The 20,979-nt window shown below is 33.5% G+C and overlaps 1 protein-coding gene across 2 annotated transcripts in view; it reads right to left on the bottom strand.

The window, feature by feature from the left end:
- Gabrg2 (gamma-aminobutyric acid type A receptor subunit gamma2) overlaps positions 1-20,979 on the bottom strand; it is an 88,406-nt gene that overhangs the window by 43,908 nt on the left and 23,519 nt on the right. For both annotated transcript variants that reach the window (XM_034505741.2, XM_034505742.2), the window contains exons 2-6: positions 18,912-19,063; positions 17,264-17,331; positions 14,073-14,293; positions 11,458-11,540; positions 8,215-8,352 (exon numbers count right to left, since the gene is read on the bottom strand). In XM_034505741.2, the coding sequence (XP_034361632.1) occupies positions 8,215-8,352; positions 11,458-11,540; positions 14,073-14,293; positions 17,264-17,331; positions 18,912-19,063 (662 nt within the window). The remainder of the gene's footprint in view (positions 1-8,214; positions 8,353-11,457; positions 11,541-14,072; positions 14,294-17,263; positions 17,332-18,911; positions 19,064-20,979) is intronic.

Here is a 20,979-nt window from a genome sequence, read left to right as displayed (position 1 = left end):
GAAAGGTTCAGAATAATACCAGAACAATATTGGAATTTAAAAATCAAATGTACAATATGTAAAGTAGCAGAATAGTCCAGTATTACAGCTGATAAAAAAATGAGATATCATTTTTGATTACCAACTTTAAAAAATATATCTGTTAGTATCATGAAAAACAAAATAGGTGGAGAATGAAATTCCCCTTAAACTTATCACCTACATATCAATATATTTGTTTGCATTCGATTTCTTTTCAAAATCATATTGAAAACCCAGAGGAGAAGAAACGTCCTAAGAAAACATTCACCTTTGAAGAAAAAAACTGCTGCACTTATATATCTGCGACGTATCCTTGGTTGCAGCAGGAGCTGTGGAATGCTCAGGACAAGGGCTTTAGTGACACATCTATTTAAGTACACTCCTTTTATAAATAAGGGATTTCCATTCCAGAGCTGGAAGAGCTTCTCCTGATGCCCCAGGCCAATGGCTAGTTACATTATTTAATATTTCCTTAAGTAAAATAAAATTTAACTTTTTAAATTGAATCTTAAAAATAAAATAAAAGCCTGTGGTTGTACAGTCATTCATGGATCTATTTCAAGATAGCATACTGCTATTTCAAGTACTCTATAAATTAAGTATTGGTTAAAATAGATTCATGACTCACATAATCTCAAAAATACAAAGACTACATGCTAATGTTACTGTAGCTGAGTTTTCATTCAGTTTCCTCTCGTTTAACTTAATTAGTATGAGAAAACCCTACTAAGTTTTATTTTTTTCATTTCACTTCCTGCCTCTCCCATTAATAGAGTTCACTTCAATAACAATCCTTTGATCTCTTTAGTTTCTTTAGCAATCTAACTTAACCTTAAGTTAGGAATTTTGATTGGTATCCAGAGAATTATTTCACTATACATCAATGTGTGTGTATAAATGGATTGCACTTGGACTTGATATCAAGTAAACAAGTGGAAATGAGTAGAGATGGCAGAGTAGGCAGAGATCCTAGGGACTAAACTACCAACCGAAGAGTATACATGGGTGGATCCAGGACTCATGCCACAAATGTGCCGGTTCATACTGAATAGTGTTGTATGGAAGAGGATGATGTCCAAGGTTTGATGATGAAGAATAAATAGCAGGTAATTCTAGACATCAATCAATAAGCATAAACATTACCCAAGGACTATTATTCTAAATTGGGGTCTATGTATCAGAAATGCTGAAAATAAACACCCATTTAATGGTATGGGCATTTAGAATATTTGGACTTATGTATCTAGTGTAAGAAAAAAATTAAGAAGCAAATATATTTACTTATTAGTAATTTTTTGGTTACTATGACAAAATAGCCAGGCAAAGCAATTTAACTAGGGAAGAGTTTATTTTGGCTCAGCGTTTGAAGGGTTGATACATTATTTTGGGGAATTTCTGGTTGCAGGAGCTTTAGGCAGCTGATCATGCATGGTCAGAGAGCAGAGAGGGATGAAAATTGATGCTCAGCTCAATCACCATCACCATCACCATCACCATCACCATCACCATCACCATCACCATCATCATCATCATCATCATCATCATCATTATTATTATTATTATTATTATTATTTTGCCCTTTCCACTTCAGGTAACTGTGAGCCTGAGGTCAAAAAGTAGGTGCAGAAAACAAAAGAAGTAAAAAATCACTAATCTGCAATTTCTGACAAAATCTGTATGAAGGTGCTTTATGACAGTGGATGGTTCAAATGCATTGTGAACAATGATGTGGGAAGTTCAGTGGATAAGAAGGATATAATAATTTTCTTTTTGGTTCCTTCTGAAGGTATTTAGTTTTAGTTGGTAATAAATTTAAGTTCCTCTATGAAAATCACTAATTTATTTTCTTTATCTCAGAGTGAGAACATGGGAGAACAAAGTTCTCCTTCACATCACACACACACACACACACACACACACACATACACACACACACACACACTATGGAGACAATCTGATAAGCAAATTCTATGAGTATTAATAATATGAGCAGAAAGAACTGATATCTGGCTTAAACCTGTAAAGTGGGAAAATGAATTCTGCATTGCTTATTTTAGTTGATGAAACAGATATAGTTTTATCTAAATAAATGGTCACATTGGTAGCCTGAAGGGTTAGGAATTGAGAATAAAGGTCTCTGTGTAAAGTTAGGGACTAATTATGTTTTCACAGGGTAATGGGATTCATGGTAGGCAGTTGATTGGATTTTAGTAATAGTTACGGTGGTCATAGTATCTGTAAAGAAATTTCTTTCCTTTGACAAAGGGCTTCCAACAAGGCAGAACACTTGAAACTCTTTTCACTTGGCTGTACTTTTTCATGTGGGTGCTAGGGGTACAAAAGCAGATTATAATGTGGCAAGCATTCTTACCCAGTGAATCATCTCGATTATTCTTAAGTTATATAGAATACTCAACTTCATTCCTAGGGAAATCCTATGACAGACAGTAATGATGTTGAGTTCAAATATACTGAATGATTTCTGAGGAGGGCACGTGAATACCAAGAGTAGAAGCTGTTTTGAAAACTTGAGTAACCAGGATCTAAGAGCGCATGCACACTGACTGCCGAAGCATGTTCCATATAGTTTTGGAGCAAGCACCAGAAAAAACACTAAGCGGGTACTTGTTTATGAGAGTTTGATTCTCAGGACCTACATGGTGAAAAGGGGAGAGTCAACTCCCATGGGTTTGAATTGATCACCACATGCACAGTTCAGTACACACACACACACACACACACACACACACACACGCACACACACACACACACAATTAATAAATGCCATGTTGCTTTAAAAATACTGTAGGTGGGTTTTTAAGAAGACTCTGTTAGAGAGAAAGGAAATTGAAATTGAATGTGAGTATGGGGTGGAGAAGATCATTTCAGGCCTATATTAACAGGTAAGTTTTGTGACAAGCTGAAAAAATACAGAAAATGATGCTGAAGGTGGCATAACACTGGAACCTCAAGAATTTGCTTCATTCTTGATATAGCTGGGCTTTGTATACTGGGGGCTCCCAGCACCAGCATGGGAGCAAAACCGTGTAATAAGTAAGAAAAACCAAGTACTTGGGAGCAGGCCCATTAAATTTATGCTCTGCACTTGCCCTCGATTCTCCCAAAGAATTAAGAAGCTCAGACACTGACTTTGCTATCAGCATAGTTGGTAATTGGTTAGGATTGCGATATGAGTGATATAAGCCATATTCACAGAGTGAATTCTGGAGCATGTTATAATGTTCAAGAAGTTCTGCTGCTTTCTGTTTAATTTACAAGGCACACACCATAGCAGAGAGAGGCTGACAGCAGGGACATGCCTTAATAAGCTGCCGACATAGTCCAGATAAGAACAGACACATTTGTGAACTAGGACAGTGGCAATGGCAACAGAAAGGAGGACAGTTACACAAGAGATTTCAGAGGCACAAGTGCCTTCATGAATCATTAGGTGTGGGAGGCAGAGACATGACTCTGAGTGTTCATGCCTGCCTCACGGGGTCACGGTGGTGCTGCCGCCAGATAACGAACTATCAAGAAGAGATGGAGTTTGGAAGGAGAATTCTTAGATCAGGATTCGTGATAGTGTTGTAACTGAATTGAAGGTACTCACTAAGTGCTTCACTAAGTCTACCACCCGGAAAATATTTTTCTCCAGGGATCACACAGAGATACTGAGATACATACATATGTGAGATATATACACAGAGATACAGATATATGTGTGTGTGTGTGTGTGTGTGTGTGTGTGATATGTAAGCTTGGGTACTAGTTGTAGTACATTTTGCTGTTTCTTCCTCTCTTTCAACATACTTTGTTTTGGGAGCACAAATATACATACATACACACATATATACATACATACATACATACGTACATACATACATACATGCATACATACGTACATACATACATACGTACATACATACATACATACATACATGCATACATGTTTATTATACTTCACAGCAACTTCTATTTATAGTAGCTGATTCTGGCTTACTACTTTTGCTAATTTAAAAAAGCATTAATTTAGCTAAAAATACAGTAATCTAATTTTAAAAAGCAACACTGAGCATAACACAGCTTCAAATTCAGCCATGACGAGCCACGGACCACTTTCCTCAGTCTTTCCACACCGTTTTCCCATATCCTATAAAGGACCATAATTAAAGTAGTATACAAAATGCTCCTCTAAAACCAGGGTTTCATCAGTTCTGGAAATGCACTGGGCATTTTTGATGTTAGCTTGATATCAACCAGGAACATACTGGCTTTGGTATGTCACCTTTCCCCTAATCATTCAATTACCTTTCTCTTCCTCTAACCAAAATTCCAGATAACCCCCAGTCTTATTGCTGCCTTTGCCCATGCTGTCCACTCATCCAGGCTGTAATGCATTGCACTCCATGCTGTTCTCCATCTGTCCATCACCCTCTTCAGCCCCAGAGTACTTTCCATCAGTTCTTTTTACACTAGGTTTTCTAGAATCAAATTTTTGGAAGAAACAAGCTCTGCTATCAGTATTGATGTTAATTTTCAGTCCTTCATTTTCAGAGAAGCCATTGAAATAGAAATGCACAAAAGGAAGAACAAGGAATAGAACGAAATGATAAGTGTGAAATCTAGCCACCCATCATTAAATGAAGTCATTGTATCAACCCTGGTATTTTCCTTTCCTACTGCCTCACTGTGGTTTCCTCCAAACGATTAATATTCCTATGGGACCTTGGTAACTCATACCACGTGAAAATTGATAATTCTCTTCTGTATATATATCTTAATAAGGTCCCTCGGATAACATCCAAGTGACATTGAGGGTAGGGGATTATACTAGCAATTTAGGATGCAGCATCTGCCTTCGTCAGTTGCCATTTGTGCTGAACATCTTCCTAGAACAAAATGACTAAACAAAAGTGTGCTAGTCATGAGTTTGTGATGCTGTTTTAGAGTGCGGGGACAAATATAGAAATGTGGATATACAGCAGAACTTAATCCCAGTTTCTCTTTCTGGAAGCAATAACAACTGGAGATTATTTTTATATTACTTTTATAGATGGGAGGCTTTAGTTAAAAGGTAGCCTTGAGATTTTGTTTTTTTTTTTCTGCCTGAAACAAATGAAATATAAAACTGATCTAGTACATGTTGATCAGTATTCCTGTGAATCAAGGAACAGAAGGTCACCTTTCTAAGCACTGCTTTGACCTTTTTGCTTGCTTGTCTAAAACAAAGGAGTGTTTAGAAGAACGTTGTGGGTGGTAAAAACAGTGAAGGGATCAGATTCTTCTCTATTTTGGAGAGTGATGTGTTGAAGGCAGATTTCTAAATTTCAGTTTTGGTTAGTTCCTGAATGTATTCAGTCTCTGAGCAATGGATGAGGTACCTTCCATATTACTCAATACAAAAATTATGTCCTATGAATGTATGAAAAGGAACCATTAGAAATCTGATAGAAACTTAGGTACATAATTAAGGCTTGCCTTAGTATTAATAATAAGGTGAGAACATAATGTTTATGTCTGAAATATTTCACTTGGCATGATAACACTGAGTTGTTGGAACACTGCATAAAGCTTGCGTTCAGCTTTTCTGAGTTCAAATTGGCTACACATGTGTATAGCTGGTTTTTGCTACTTTATGGGTTCTTTTTTTCCCATCATTGATACCCTGATTTCACCATCTATCACTAGATAGGAAAGCACGAAGGATAGAGGACAGAGAGATAGAGAGAGAGAGATCCTTGGATTTAATTTCTTTCTTCTTGTTTCTTCTTTAACCATGATTACTAACAAACTGCAACCATCCCCGTTGAATGACCAACAACCACTACCAACACCTCTCAGAGCCCTAGAATTTATATATACTTTGAAAAGTTCCTAGAATTCCAAATGTAATGCAATTACAGAAGCTATCTCTAGCTGGCAAAAACATGCCTCTGCTAGATCATGAGGCAAATCACAATCAGCTGCTGAAGACAATCCAAAAAAGTCCCACACCCACATGCCTACTCCTGGGATTAAAATGAAAATATATTCTTAAAATATTTCTGTGTTTTTTTTAAAGTAACAAAAATTCCAAAATTGTCACTACAAGTATAAAACATTCCTCATCTTAAAATATGTCTAATTTGCTCCCATGAAGGGATTTTAATCTATAAAGCATATATATCTATATTAGTTACTTTTATATTACTGTGCTAAGACACTATGATCAAGGCATCTTACAGAAGAGTTTACTGGAGGCTTACAATTTTAGTGGATAGTCAATGACCACCATGCTTAGGAGCGAGTAGGCAGGCAGAGTGCTGGAACAGTAACTGAAAGCTTGAATATTCGAACATAACCATGAGGCAGGATTTTGAATGCTTCAGGCTTTTGAAATTTGAAATCCCATCCACAATGGTACACCTTGCATTAGTTTGAGTTACTATTGTTCTGATGAAACACCATGAGAAAAACCAAATCGAGGAGTAAAGGGTTCATTTCACTTGCATATCCTGAATCACACATCACTGAGGGAAACCAGGGCAAGAAATGAAACCAGGCTGGATATTGGAGGCAGGACTACACAGACCATAAAGAGTGTTGCTTATCTCCCCCTGTGCCCCCGACCCCCTGGGGCTTGCTTAGTTTGTTTTTATATAGCACCAAGGACCACCATCCCAGGGATGGTACCAGTCATTATTGGATTGGATCTGCCCACATCTATCATTATTAAGAAAATGCCCTACAGTCTTGGTTTTGGCCCAATTTTATTCACACATATTCTTAGTTAAGACCCCCTTCTCTCTGATGGCTTTATCATGTGTCAAATTGACATAAACTTTCCAGTATATATTTCCTCCTACAAGTCTGTACCTCCTGATTTTGCTTAAAGAGTTCACTGACCTGGGGACCAAATATTCAAAACTGAGTCTATAGTAAGCAGCCTCATTCAGCTCACTGTGCCATTAAAAGTCATGAGATTTCATTTTCAAATACTGACTTTCAGCTTGTCTTCATAATTTAATGTTCCATGTGCACTTAACAATTGCAGTTGTAAAAGCATTTAATGATTGACAACTTCATCAATGCCACTATCATTTTATAATATATATATATATACATATATATATACACAAATATACACATATATACATATACAAGATGTATACACACACATATATACACATATACATATATATACACATATATATGTATAGACTCTCAGTATTTCTTTTAATACATATAAAGTATTTGGAAATTTTGGTTCCATGAGAATTTCAAATAATGTCGCAGTAATTATAGCTTATAAATTGATGCACTTGTGTCATGAGATAGGTCTATCCAGTATGTAAAGCTTGTTATCTCATCCAGTTTTAGAGCCGGTATAAAATTATTAAATTGGACAGTGATTTCCATACACACTATCCAGTTGTCACTAAGAACTCATAGCAATGTGACAGTGACAACATGCACAAGGACTATGCCAGCACCAACCAGAAGAAATCCTGGTATAGAGGTGAGTTATCTTCTAGATGAAGAGCTATTATCATCCCATAGGCTCTGGGAGAAGAGGGTTCAGAATTTTGGTTTTATTTGTTTGTTTTATGATGAAACTTCTGATAGGCTAATCTTTATACATTAGAACAGACTATAATTCCAATACTAGCTGGACTACAAAAACTAGATGAAAAGGGAAGAAAAAAATTAAACACAAAGTTGGTGAAAAGAAGTGAAATAATGGTAAGGGTTGGGTTGGAGATGGGGCAATATGTTAAAAATACATTTCATGAAGTTCTCAAAGCCTTAAGAAACATAATTTGAATACATTAAATTACTCAGAAGTCAACAAGTCCTCACCTACTTCAGTTACTTGTATAATTATTAAAAATGTTACAATTTCAGTATATTAACAAACATACACCCTAACAGAATAAGTTAATATATACCTAATAAACATGTTGTTTTCACAAATAATCACAATTCATTTTAATAAATTAGTACATAAATTACTAATCCATTTTAAATCCAATTTATCTTATATTGATGAAGTACATGTGTATTTATCTATGCTACTAGAATACCAGCTATGATTTTGTCTAAAAAAATTAATCTGCTTTGTTATGTTTTTGAGTGTCATTTATAAGATGTGCATTAAAAAGCTTTGCAGACTGTGCATATGAGTTAAAATCCTTTTCAAGAATGTCTTACCAGAAGTTGTCTTCACTACTTCAGTGGTATTCCTCAATCCAACAAAGGAAAATTGATACAGCCTCCATGACCTTGTGTCACCCACTTCAACAGAACTGCGCTTCCATTGATAAACAATTTCTTCACGAGGATAACCATCTACCATGAGATGAGAAAGCTTACATTAAATACAACAATGAATGACCAGCCATAGGAAGCAACCACCTTCTTTGAACAAATTGTAAATATCAATAGAGAACAAAACTGAAAGTCATATGAGCACCCTGGAGTGACCTTGAGGAATTTGCCTCACAGAAACTTTACATAATTCCTATCACACCCTGTGGGAAAATAATGTGAAAATAATAAAATCAAAACTGCCTTTGAAAAGAATATTGCTTTTAATTGCATGTAATATAAACAACAACAGATATTCTAAATGTTGTATTTATATCACCTGAGAAAAGATATAAAAATGTCCAGTACAAAATGAAAATTAGATATGTAAGAAAATGTTTTATAATGGAGGGTGGCCAGTAGTTCAAGATTTTGACAGTCATGTACACATAGGAAACACTGAGAAAGATACAATAAAGAGACTTCCCCATTAATTATCCTACTCTCATGAGCATTTACATTATCAGACAACAAGTTTTCAGTCTCCTGATTTTTATTTTTAGATTTGTGATTGGGGAATAAGAAATTTCTATAAAAGTAGCCCATGTTAGCTTGAGTCAATCATCTCTTGTATTCACCTGATTACAAGGATTGCACCAATTGTGTATGACAGAAACCAAAGAGAAAAAAAAATAGGATGCTATTAAGATACAGTTTGAACTCAGTTTTAACATACATTGAAAAACTTAAAATCATTGTGTCCAAATGCCAATGGGAACACACAAAAAGCTTAGGTAAAAGTCTTCATGAGAACAGGAACAGTATTACTCCCACAATCAGGGTAAAACTGTCATGAGCATGATTTCCCTAGCTACAATAGGAATTTTTAACTACGTTTTAGATAATTCTTAATAGAGACTATTATAATTCCTATACCATACAACTAATTGTCACTGTATATTTCCTGAGTGAAAAATGCTATCATTAATTAACTCTGGAATGTCCTTTTCCCAGTAAAATATGAATGTAATGAAATGTCAAGGTTGGCAATACAGCTAGGTGTTAGAATGTGTGTCTAGCATGGGACAAGGCACTGGTTTCATTGTCTAATGTGGCCCCAAATGAATGGATGCATGAATAAAGAAGTGAAGATAAATAATACTTTAACTGTTTGCATATTAACAATGTGAAGTGAAGATAACCATTGACTATAAAATATGAAATTCTGTTTGAAGAAAATATTCTTTCCTTTATACTTTTATTTATTTTTGTTTAAATCTTTGTTTGCTCTTGTAAGAAGTGAGCAGAAAAGCTACATCTACTGAATTGTTGGGGATGTGTAAAAGGACTCACTGAGAATGGAAAAAGCATCATGCCACATGGGAACACTAAGGAGTGTAGTGGTGACTGATTTATTTTTGAACAGTAAATGGTATTACATCGTGTGTAGGTTTAGGGGAAAATTGTCAGTTGTCACCTGGTGACATGAATTATTTATTGTTTCTGAGTTTTAGCTGACTCAATAGAATGGCAACTCTGCTTGGCTAATCTCTCTAAAAGTTAAGGAGATGTCAACTTTATAACTGAACACACTCTACTCAAATAGATAAACATAAAATAGGATATATAATGGACAATTTTATATATAATACAATTTTATATAATTGTATAAATTATACATAATACACTATATATAATATATATGTATATTATATATAATAAATATTATTATATTAATTACATATTAATATATTATATGTTATATTATATATAATATATGTAATATATATTATATATAATATATAATATATTATATAATATATAATATATAATATATATATGATATAATATATAATATATAATATATAATATATAATATATAATATATAATATATAATATATAATATATAATATATAATATATAATATATAATATATAATATATAATATATAATATATAATATATAATATATAATATATAATATATAATATATAATATATAATATATAATATATAATATATAATATATAATATATAATATATAATATATAATATATAATATATAATATATAATATATAATATATAATATATAATATATAATATATAATATATAATATATAATATATAATATATAATATATAATATATAATATATAATATATAATATATAATATATAATATATAATATATAATATATAATATATAATATATAATATATAATATATAATATATAATATATAATATATAATATATAATAAATATATAATATATAATATATAATATATAATATATAATATATAATATATAATATATAATATATAATATATAATGTATAATGTATAATGTATAATGTATAATGTATAATGTATAATGTATAATGTATAATGTATAATGTATAATGTATAATGTATAATGTATAATATATAATATATAATATATAATATATAATATATAATATATAATATATATGATATATGATACATCATACATCATACATCATACATCATACATCATACATCATACATCATATATCATATATATATTATAAATATATATATCAGCCAGAGATGGCTAATCTAACATAGATATTGAACAGATAGGAGAACATTTAGAAACTGAGGCCTGTTTGCTTTCAAATGTCTGTGGAACTTTTAATATTTAATTGAGAGTTGTCAAGATCTTCTTGATATGTTATAGTCTGATGAAAATAATAACAAGTCAGGCTTTTATAGTATTGGCATGCCATGCATTTTTGCAAACATTATACCAACAGAACAGTGTTAATGTGAGGTTCACTTTGCCTAAGAATGTGCTATAACATTATCCTGAGTCCCATGAAGAAGGATATTGAAGGTATATTATCAACCATCTATATCCTTTCTTATTGAGTCCTGGCCTGGTCTTACCCTTCACATCAACAACTAGTCTGGGCTCCCACTGTCTATTTACGAAGAGTTCCCTATTCCATAAATTCTTTTGCAAAGATTGCTTTAATTGGGACAGTTCTGAATTACAATAAAATGATTTAAAAATCAATAGCATAGCTCAGTGCCACTATGCAATTTCTCAGATTCATTGCATTAATTGACAAGGCAATTAGAGTGGCTACATGTGGCAGCAGGGCACAATCTGGAGAGAATATACTTACAACTGGAGAACTCCAGGGGGCAGGAGTGTTCATCCATTGGGAAGTTGTGTAATTGCAACTGGCACTCAGCATCAATTGTTAGCCTAATTAGAACAACAATAAACATACAGAAAAATTGCTAACATCATTTCTACAATGAACACTTAAATCCTTTCCAGAAGAATCTTACATTGTGATTGATAACACAAAGTGACCCTCTATGAAAAAAAAAAAAATCCAAGTTCTAGGTAAAAATTATTTCAGAGCAAATTTGATTTACATAACAGACAGAACCACCTAATTCACTTCAACTCCATTTATTCAAAATATGTGGTTACTTGTTTTGTATTTTATCTTATTTATTTTTGCAAATTGACTGCACACTGGAGATTTCTCAGTGAATATATTTAACTTATTTAAGAGAACAAACTGTTTTAGGAACTTTAGCTCATTTAATGTTTGCATCCAATGAATGCTGACAGTTCTCTGATCTTATCAGCTAATTAACACGAAGCCTTCTGTTGGCAAGAACTTGCTGCTTTTAAATTGCCATAGGTGTGTTTTAAAATATCTCAGCTGCACAAGGGAATAATGAGCTCTTTTATGACAAATATAGGTAAGTAGATAGATAGATAGATAGATAGATAGATAGATAGATAGATAGATGATAGATAGATGACAGCATATCCTGTCCTGTATAGAGTGTATTATATAGAAGGTTATCAAAATGCAAACAAGAGATGCTAAAGGCACATATACTGAGACAATGTGAAAGACTTCACCAGTGAGTCTCAGTTTATACAAGGATAAAACTCCACGATGTGCAGTTTTAAGCCCTGGGCTGTGACTCAAGAAGGAATTTAAAGCTAAAGGAGTCTAGATGTTCTGACCACCTTTGGAGAGGCATGGACAAGAATCACACCTTAATGGTGGTTGGTGGTTTTCAAAATGTTCATGTTCGTGAGCTACATTTCTTATACCAACAATACCAATACTTAAATAACAGAAATGTTATTTTACAAAAATTTAATTTAAGGAATTTTCTAATTAGCATGAGTTTTCACTAGGGCATGTTAAATGTTTTGTGGTACAATAGAGCAATGAATAATCTTTCTGCATATCTTCAATGGCAGACGATATTTCAATGAACTGAATTACTTCTTTATTAAGTGCTGCGATGGTTCCATTGCACTGAAACTTATTCAAGGTCATAGGGACCAGGGACACAGTTATGATTTGCACTGAGACACTTCAATCTTCACAGCAGGAGATTTTAATCATTTTCTCTATGATCATTCTTCAAAGAAAAGTTTGGCTTTACTCACAAATGAGATTTTAATTAAATCTGGTTTTTATTAGAATTATCTCTCAAAATTAATGTGATATTACTTTATAATTAAAGATACTATAAATAGATTGCAGATATAAATATATATTTAGAAGTATAAATAGCTACAAATATATGCACATATATATTCAGACATTTATAGCTCAGATAAGCAACTAAATTAAAAATCATCTTTCTTTGTATATACACTGTTTCAAGTCTTAAGCAGATCATAATTGACACTTAAGGAGGTTTCTATAATTAAACACTGTTATCCAAATTGATAGAACTCAAAATTGACTACATTATGAGATAACAAGACTTGAGATAGAGTGAATGGTTGCAGATTTCACAAGCCAAAATGAAATCTGATCTATCAGACAGACATTAATTTCCACATTTCTAATTCTAGTCATTACCTTATCAGGAATTCAATAAATTCCCAATGAAAATGAATTTGAAATAGACACAATGGGTTTTTTTTGTTGGGTTTTTTTTTTTTTTTTTGCACTTGGAGTCATTTTTCTCAGGAACCGCTCTAACTATAGTAGAGATTTCAAATCATTTGAAAGTATTATGGTTTATTTGTTTAGTATTAAGCATTACAAGGCATAAATATATTTTATTGGAACCCATTACATGTTAATATATATTGTATAGATTTTGCTAATATGTAAATAAATCTTACATACATCATACCCCAAGGTTAGTATTTCGCCTGTCAGTAATATCACCTGTAACAAATTGGTGTGGTAAGATTCTTACTGCTCAGGTAAAGAATCATTAGCTATAGCTCATAAATATTAAAGAATGGGAGGTAAGTTAGTGTGACATGATTGTACTGAACAGTGTGAGTTCCAGGTTCTCCACTTAGCATATGCCAAAGTCCCATGCATCCAAGTACTATTTAAATAGAGATATGTACATTCAGTTTTCTTATAATAAAAGAATTCTAAAATGCCAAATGGTCATAAAAATACAGTAGCTCCATCTTTTCTAATATTTAAAATCTGTGTTCATTTAATACAGCTAAATAAAAAATATAACAAGGGAAATACTCTGCTTGTTATGTAAAAAAGAATGTTGATGTGTATTCTAGAGCAAAGTCCATTCTCATATATACACCTTTTAGCAAGTTCTGTACAAAGAAAATTTTTAGTTACCCTAATTCATGGGACAGCAAGATAGAAAGCAAAGAGTCATATGGATTCTTTTCTTTCCATCCTTCTTTCCTTCCTGAAAGCATAAAGTTGATTTTGTTCTTTTATTTCCAACAAGAACTTTTTCCTCCTCCCCCGATAAAAAGTACCTTAAGGTGTAGAGAACTCGACCATCATTCCAAATTCTCAGCATCCTGTTGGGAGTGGTGATCCAGTGAGCATCAGCCTTTTTGGAGTTCCTGAAGAAAGTGTCTGGAATCCAGATTTTCCCCACCATATTGCTATTCAACCGGAGAACTTTAATGGTACTGTTAAATTTCAAACGTCTGTCATACCAGGTTTGGGCAAAAAAAATATCAATTGTATATTCCTGTTTTAAAAAGAACAGAAGATTTAAAATGTTTGCATTTTTTTCAGTCTTGTGCTTTATTGCCAGTGTGAGACAGCATGGGATAGTCCAAAAGGAAACAATAGCCTTGCTAGTGAGGTCTCTACCTCACCTGTCTTTCACACCAGTTTCATACATTTATGATTTCTGGCCAAATATCCAATCCCTGGTGAATACCTTCCTTCACACACATACAAAGCAAGAAGGCAGACCATTATTTGCTAGGGAGAAGTGGAGGTGGGTCCTCCCCTGTTCACTGTAGGATGGTGAGCATGATCTCTGACTCTATGTCCCAGATACCAGTAGCAAATCTTCCACCTCACCCTAACCATCACCAGATATTACTAAATGTCACCTAAAAGAATAATTGTTCAAGGCTCACTATTGTAGAGCAAGCTGAAGCCTCATGTATCCAAGATACTTAAATGAAGATCTGTAGGTTTCAGCTGCCTCACAATAGAAGAAAGGCTCTAAAGATGTCAAATGGTCACTGCTGTAAAAATATAAAATATATAAAATGCTTTGCCCCTGACAAATAGCAAATGAGAAAGACAACATGCTAGCAGTTATGATTGTTTATTGCATTTCTCTAAATAAGATCAAAATAAATAAATGGCTTACTTTGCTTAGCTTTGCAATGCTTTTATTTGCAAGTTGATTGGAATAAAGTTCTCTTATTAAGATATTAGTAGTGATTCATATGCTGAATTAGTCTCTCTTGTGGAGCATATTCTTACATGTAATAATGACAAGTGAACATAACAAATCACTTTTAAGTGCCTATCAAGTATAAGGACTTCAGAAAAGGACAAGCAAGTACTGTGTGACATTCAGATCTGCAGGACTGAGATCAGAATACAGTAGATCTGGTGTGGCTGACACATTCATAGGCAGTCCTGAGGAGGAAAATCCTTCTTTATTAGTTAGGCTTTGTTACCTTCGTTTTACAGAAGAAAAACTAACCCTAATACATGGGTCCACTTTCAAGGTCCTGGATATATGTGGTCTTTGTGTTTTGACTTTGTTATCAGTGTGTGAGGTTTTAATAAAAAACAAATCCTGCTGCCATTTTATATGGTTTTGTTGTTGCTTTTGTTGTGCTTAGACATTGGTTTTAATTTTTTGGTGGTTCTACAGCACTTTAGCAATTCTTGTGTTGGATCAGTTTCTGACTAAGTGCTTTGCACTTGTCAACTCACTTAATAAACCACTTTACATCTATAATCCAAATAATCAACTCTTATAACAATGAACAGCATCTTAAATTATGTAGTATCATCATGGTTCCAAATAACCATTTCTGTACCTTTCACTACTTTATATATTGGTTTCAGTCAGCTTGATCTTAAATAGGAAAAGCAAAACAAATGAAGGCAACTTAGACTTCTTAGAACATGGAAAACTCAGAAGGGCCTCCTTACTTCTCCAGTATCCCATACTCCATTTTATGCTATAAAGCATGAGGCAGCAGGGGCAGATATGGTTTATCACGACGACATGCAACATCAGGATGCATGTATGTTGCTGCATGCACACTATAATCCTTTCATCTATACCACATGATCCTGGGTCTCACTGTGGCACACTACAGTCCACTGTGTCCACCCTGCACCTTGCACACAGTTTACTTCTCAGTTTAAAATCCTTTTTTATTATATTAATTATTTTATGTATTCCCCTCCCAAATCTTGACCCCATTCCTCCTTACAGAGTTCTTTCCTTCATTCCTTCTCCCCTTTGCCTCTAAGAGGGTAGCCAGCAAAGAGGTCCAGAGGGCCAAGAGATTGAATGGAAAGATGCAGCTGCAAGGGGTGGGGTTGAAGAGAAACTCTAGAAAGTCCCAGAGACCTGGGATGTGGGAGAATCCCAGGACGAAATGTGGGTTACCTTAGCCAAAATGCCCAACAGTGGGGATACTGAACCTGAAGAAATCACCTCCAGTAGTCAGAGAAAAAAACAATAGAAGGATGGGAAAATCACCCCACCTAAAAAGTTTTAACCCAAAATTGCTCTTGACTGAAATTTTCAAGTATTAGGGGAACAACCAATTTTATTAACTATTTCTGAACTAATTAATGCTGAATTTAAAATAAAGTGACACAATAAATTTGGACACATTTTAGCTCCAAACAAAATAACAATAAAAACAGCATTTTATAGAACTAAGAAAAGTTCCGAGAGACTCTCATTCTGACCCAAAGCTAAGCTCTACCTTTGAACACTATTCCAGCATGGACAATGCTAATTTATTACTTATAGACTATCTTTAAATATATATACTTTGTGTCAGAATATTTAGGTTGTAACATCTGAGATTACTTTCATGGTTATGTAAGTAATGAAAGTAACTGAAAGTTACATCATCCTCTCTGTGTTTCTGTACATAACAGTGCATCATAAAATAAATTCATTGTACCATGCTAAATACCAGTTTTAATCATAATATCACTATAATTTATTGTGTTATTATATTATGTTAAATATGTTACTATATTATGCTCTGGTTTGAAATAATATTTTTCTGTTTCTTTACTATATTCTATCACATTATTTATATTAGAATATGCTATACATCTATTTAATAAGTATATTAGATATTCTGTCTAGTTTTTCACTTCAGATTTGGGTTGAAAATATAAATATAAAATATGTGACATAAGAGACATTTCTAATTTAAAGCAAACTATTATTTCTATATCATAAATCTTCTAAAAAGAAGATAGACTTCATATGTATTTTTGGGCTAACATTATATCACAATTACACACAATAATTTCATATCTAACCACATTTGATTCTAATGACAACAATCTTCAAATTTTAAACAGCATCATAACATAAAAAATAGGTCTTTAATATTTTCTTTTCTTTTCAAAATCTTCATTACTTTTAAAAAATATAGTCCTTATTTCCAAGTTAAATATAGACAGACAATTAAATTCTGTAACTCACCATATTGATAGCATTCACTGGACCAATGCTGTTCACATACATATCTGTGTGAATTAATGTTGGTTTCACTGCAAGAAAATTAGAGGAATATATGATTTTTTGGTTTTACTGGGAACAAAATTGTATCCATTTAGTCTGCTTTTTTAGCCTAGCTCACTAGAAATAATTTATTCACAAATAATTTAGTACTAATCAATACTTCACATTTTCATAATAATTTTGTTTTCAAAGAAATGTCTCTTTTTAAGCAAGTTGTTTAAAAAAATAGTGTAGTAGTAAGTAGGAGATGTTTCTTTCTGTTAGCTTTTCTACAGTGTTCTCTCAGATCTCGTGGTTTTACTCACTTTTTCCCCAGGAAGCCCTTTGAGCTTCCCGACTACTCTTGATTGATGCATGTAAGATAGTGATTAAAGAGTGTTAGAGTATCTAAGATTTAAAAGTTCAAAGTAGACATGAAGAACTGTAATATAATAATACCCTTGCTGATGCATTTATCATCACTTCATCCTCACACATCTCTAGCCAACTGCAAATCAAAATCTTCCCCCAATGACCTACTGTATGCTGTAACTGTATAGATAGTATAAGAAACTATAAGGACGCCTGTTTCATACTGATTCATTATACAGAACTAATTTGTTATACAGAACATGGTGTAGCATTCAAGATCGAATGAGCATGATCTATTTTAACATTTCATGAGCAGAAGATACATGAGATGGTTCTGGGCTTCAATTCAAGCCCACTTGTCTCATCTTTATTCATTTTCCTTGAAAGTACCATGCCCAAATTCTGTGGCAGATGGAGTTCTTCATCAGTACTGACATGCACACCCTTTCCCTCCTGGGAGTAAGGTTACTTTCGTCTCTTGACTGGGGGGGTTGGCAAATCCTACTTAGACAGACAATATCTAAACAAAACTGAATGTGCCAATTCAAAGCCCGAACATTAAGTCTTATGACATTCCATCTTCTTTCTCCTTTTCTTTTACTATGAAAAGGATTCTCCTAGCTCGGGTGCTGGATCTGTAGAATAAGAGCCCAGTTTGGCTTAACATAGATTAGTTCTTCTGTCAGTGTGGTACCAAATAATGCTTATAGCTAAGGCCACTGAAATTTTCAGCTGGTTGTTCCATAGATATATGTATCCAATATCCTGTCTGCTAGTCTTTACCTTTATTTCCCTTCTCTCTGGTGCCATTTCATAAGAAGTTGTCATTATTTCATAAAGTCTTTGAAACATCTAGGAAAATATCTTGACTGCTTTTAAGCTTCATCATTGCAAACCTAGTCTTGACTGTTTGTTTATATGCCTTTTCTTCTCTTTATTTTTGTTGGGGTGTGTGTGATAGTGGTGGTTTTTGTTTGTTTGTTTGTTCAAGACAATGTTTTTTTGTATAGCCAGGCCTCCCTGTCCTAGAACTCACTCTGTAGACCAGACTGGCCTCGAACTCAGAGAATTGCCAGCTCTGCATCCCCAGTGCTAGAATTAAATGTGTGTGCTACCACTACCCATCTTTCCTTTTCTTTATATTTAAAATTATAGACATAATTTAATTTTTTGGCTCTACAAAATTACCGATGTTATTCTAATTAACTAATGCTAATACATTGCTTTCTATAGCACAGAATCTAAAGCCTCCTCATACCTCCTATGTCAGGTCGAAGTTTGTTGTCATACCCTTCCAGCAGATTGTTTAAGATGACAGTGACATCACCCTCGGGAACTTTTGGCGTCAACACCCATGTTTTATTAGAAGCATAATCTTCATAGTCATCATCTGACTTTTGGCTAGTGAAGCTAAGAAAACAAAAGTAATGGTCATAAAACACTTAGATCACTTCTGAGTTGACTTCTACCATAAACAATCAGAGTAAAGGAGAAATGAGGCAGGATCTCACAAATGCTGTAAAGGGTTTGCTCAAGGGTTAATCTAACCAATTAAACTGTGCAGGTGGAGATTAAAATATTTCCTCTAGTTTTCCAGGGTGTTCTGCCCACCCCTCTATAAATATCCTCTCATCTATAAATAAGCCATGTGTTATCTTTAATTTTTGCCTTTCCTTATTTGATGTTCATCCTTCCCAACCTGCCCAGCCTCATAAAGGACATTTAACTAATTGTGAACATAATATTTAAATTATTACAATGCAGCCTAGTAATTCAGCCATAATATCGTAACATCTCCCTCTTGTTCCTTTGAGAAGTTAACTTATTCCGACCTATTAATGAAAGTAAGAGAGTGATAATTAGATTCACTCCCAACTCCCACAGTCCTCAGAGTAGTTCCTCCTCCCTCAATTGAGTGACTGAGAAGAATTCAGGCTTACTGCCTTTTCTGTCCTCCGGCTACATGGTGTGTATTTTCTCCACTTTCTTTTACTGAAGGCTAGTGCCATCCATTTATCTTTAGTTGTTAAGAAACTGGTACAATGAAGAAAAATGTAGTAGCAGACTTTAATTCACCCATTGTCACAGCAATATTAACTAAGCTGGAATCTCACAGTGATGCTGGGTATGCTGTAGTCATAGGAATAAAATTCATTGTTTTGACAGATCAAATAGTCACAGGATTATATGTTCTCAGTATTATATGCTAAAGTCTGTTGAGAAGTTCCTCATAATTGGTATAGAAGTAAGGAGTGGATTTGAAAGATGAATCAAACCTCATGACTTTTATCTTCCCTGTCACACCTTCTAGCCCCTCCTCTCCCACAAGCAAAATTATTGTAATGTTCAAGGTTGAGGAAAATGTAAGGTTTTGTCAAACCTTTCCCTTTCATTTCTATCAGGACTCCATAAATCTGTACTTTAGGAGGAGATTTGAGGATTGTGGTGAGTTAACATATAAAGAAGATTCAAATCCTAGCCTTAGCTTTAGTTTTAATCTCCTAACTGTGCTGTAGAATGTGTAGTATTAGAGAAAAGATTGCCACTTTAAAAAGAATGTATATGTTTTTAAAAAAATTTTTATTACATTTATTTATTTGGAGTTATTTAATTATTGGTAGGAAAGTGTGTCATGGTGCACCTGTGGAGGTCAGTGCTTGAGGGAAGGTCAGCAAACAACCTGGGATAGTCTGTTCTCTCCTTCTACCATGTGGTTGCTGGGGAACCAAGCTAGAGAAATGAGGCTAAGTGGCAGACACCTTTACCTGCTGAGATATGTTTTTTCCCCCCATGTCAAATTTCACTTTCCTTCAGTCTTAACAATTATTGAAATATTTATAGATAAAATATGGAGAAATTAAATATTTATATGCAGTTTAAATATATGTGTAGATATATTTGTACATAGGTGTGTATCATATGTATATATACATATAGATAGAAAATAGATAACAGTATGTGGATGACTAAGACTATAGGAAATGGTGACTGACAGAGTTATTAATGTTGGTAGTAAAGAAGAAATAAGGTGATTGTTTCAGAGTACACACTAACTAGTTAGACTAGCTTGGGAAGCACTGACAGTAGTCTCTTATTTTATAGCTTTGGAAAATAGTATCTAAAATAAATTATCTATTAAAATCTTTATAGGAATGCACTAATTAGTAAGCTTGTGTGTGTGTGTGTGTGTGTGTGTGTGTGTGTGTGTAGTTCAAAGTACTTTATATTAAATGAAAATCATAGTACAAGGGATGGGACAAGTTACTCATGAGTAATATTGCCAAGGTCTTTGAAACAACAAACCATATCTTAATTACCCACCATAA

Source organism: Arvicanthis niloticus, chromosome 6, assembly GCF_011762505.2.
Source record: "Arvicanthis niloticus isolate mArvNil1 chromosome 6, mArvNil1.pat.X, whole genome shotgun sequence".
NCBI classification, from domain to species: Eukaryota; Metazoa; Chordata; class Mammalia; order Rodentia; family Muridae; genus Arvicanthis; species Arvicanthis niloticus.
The sequence above is the reverse complement of the archived record's forward strand: the minus strand, read 5'-3'. Positions and strand labels throughout refer to the sequence as shown.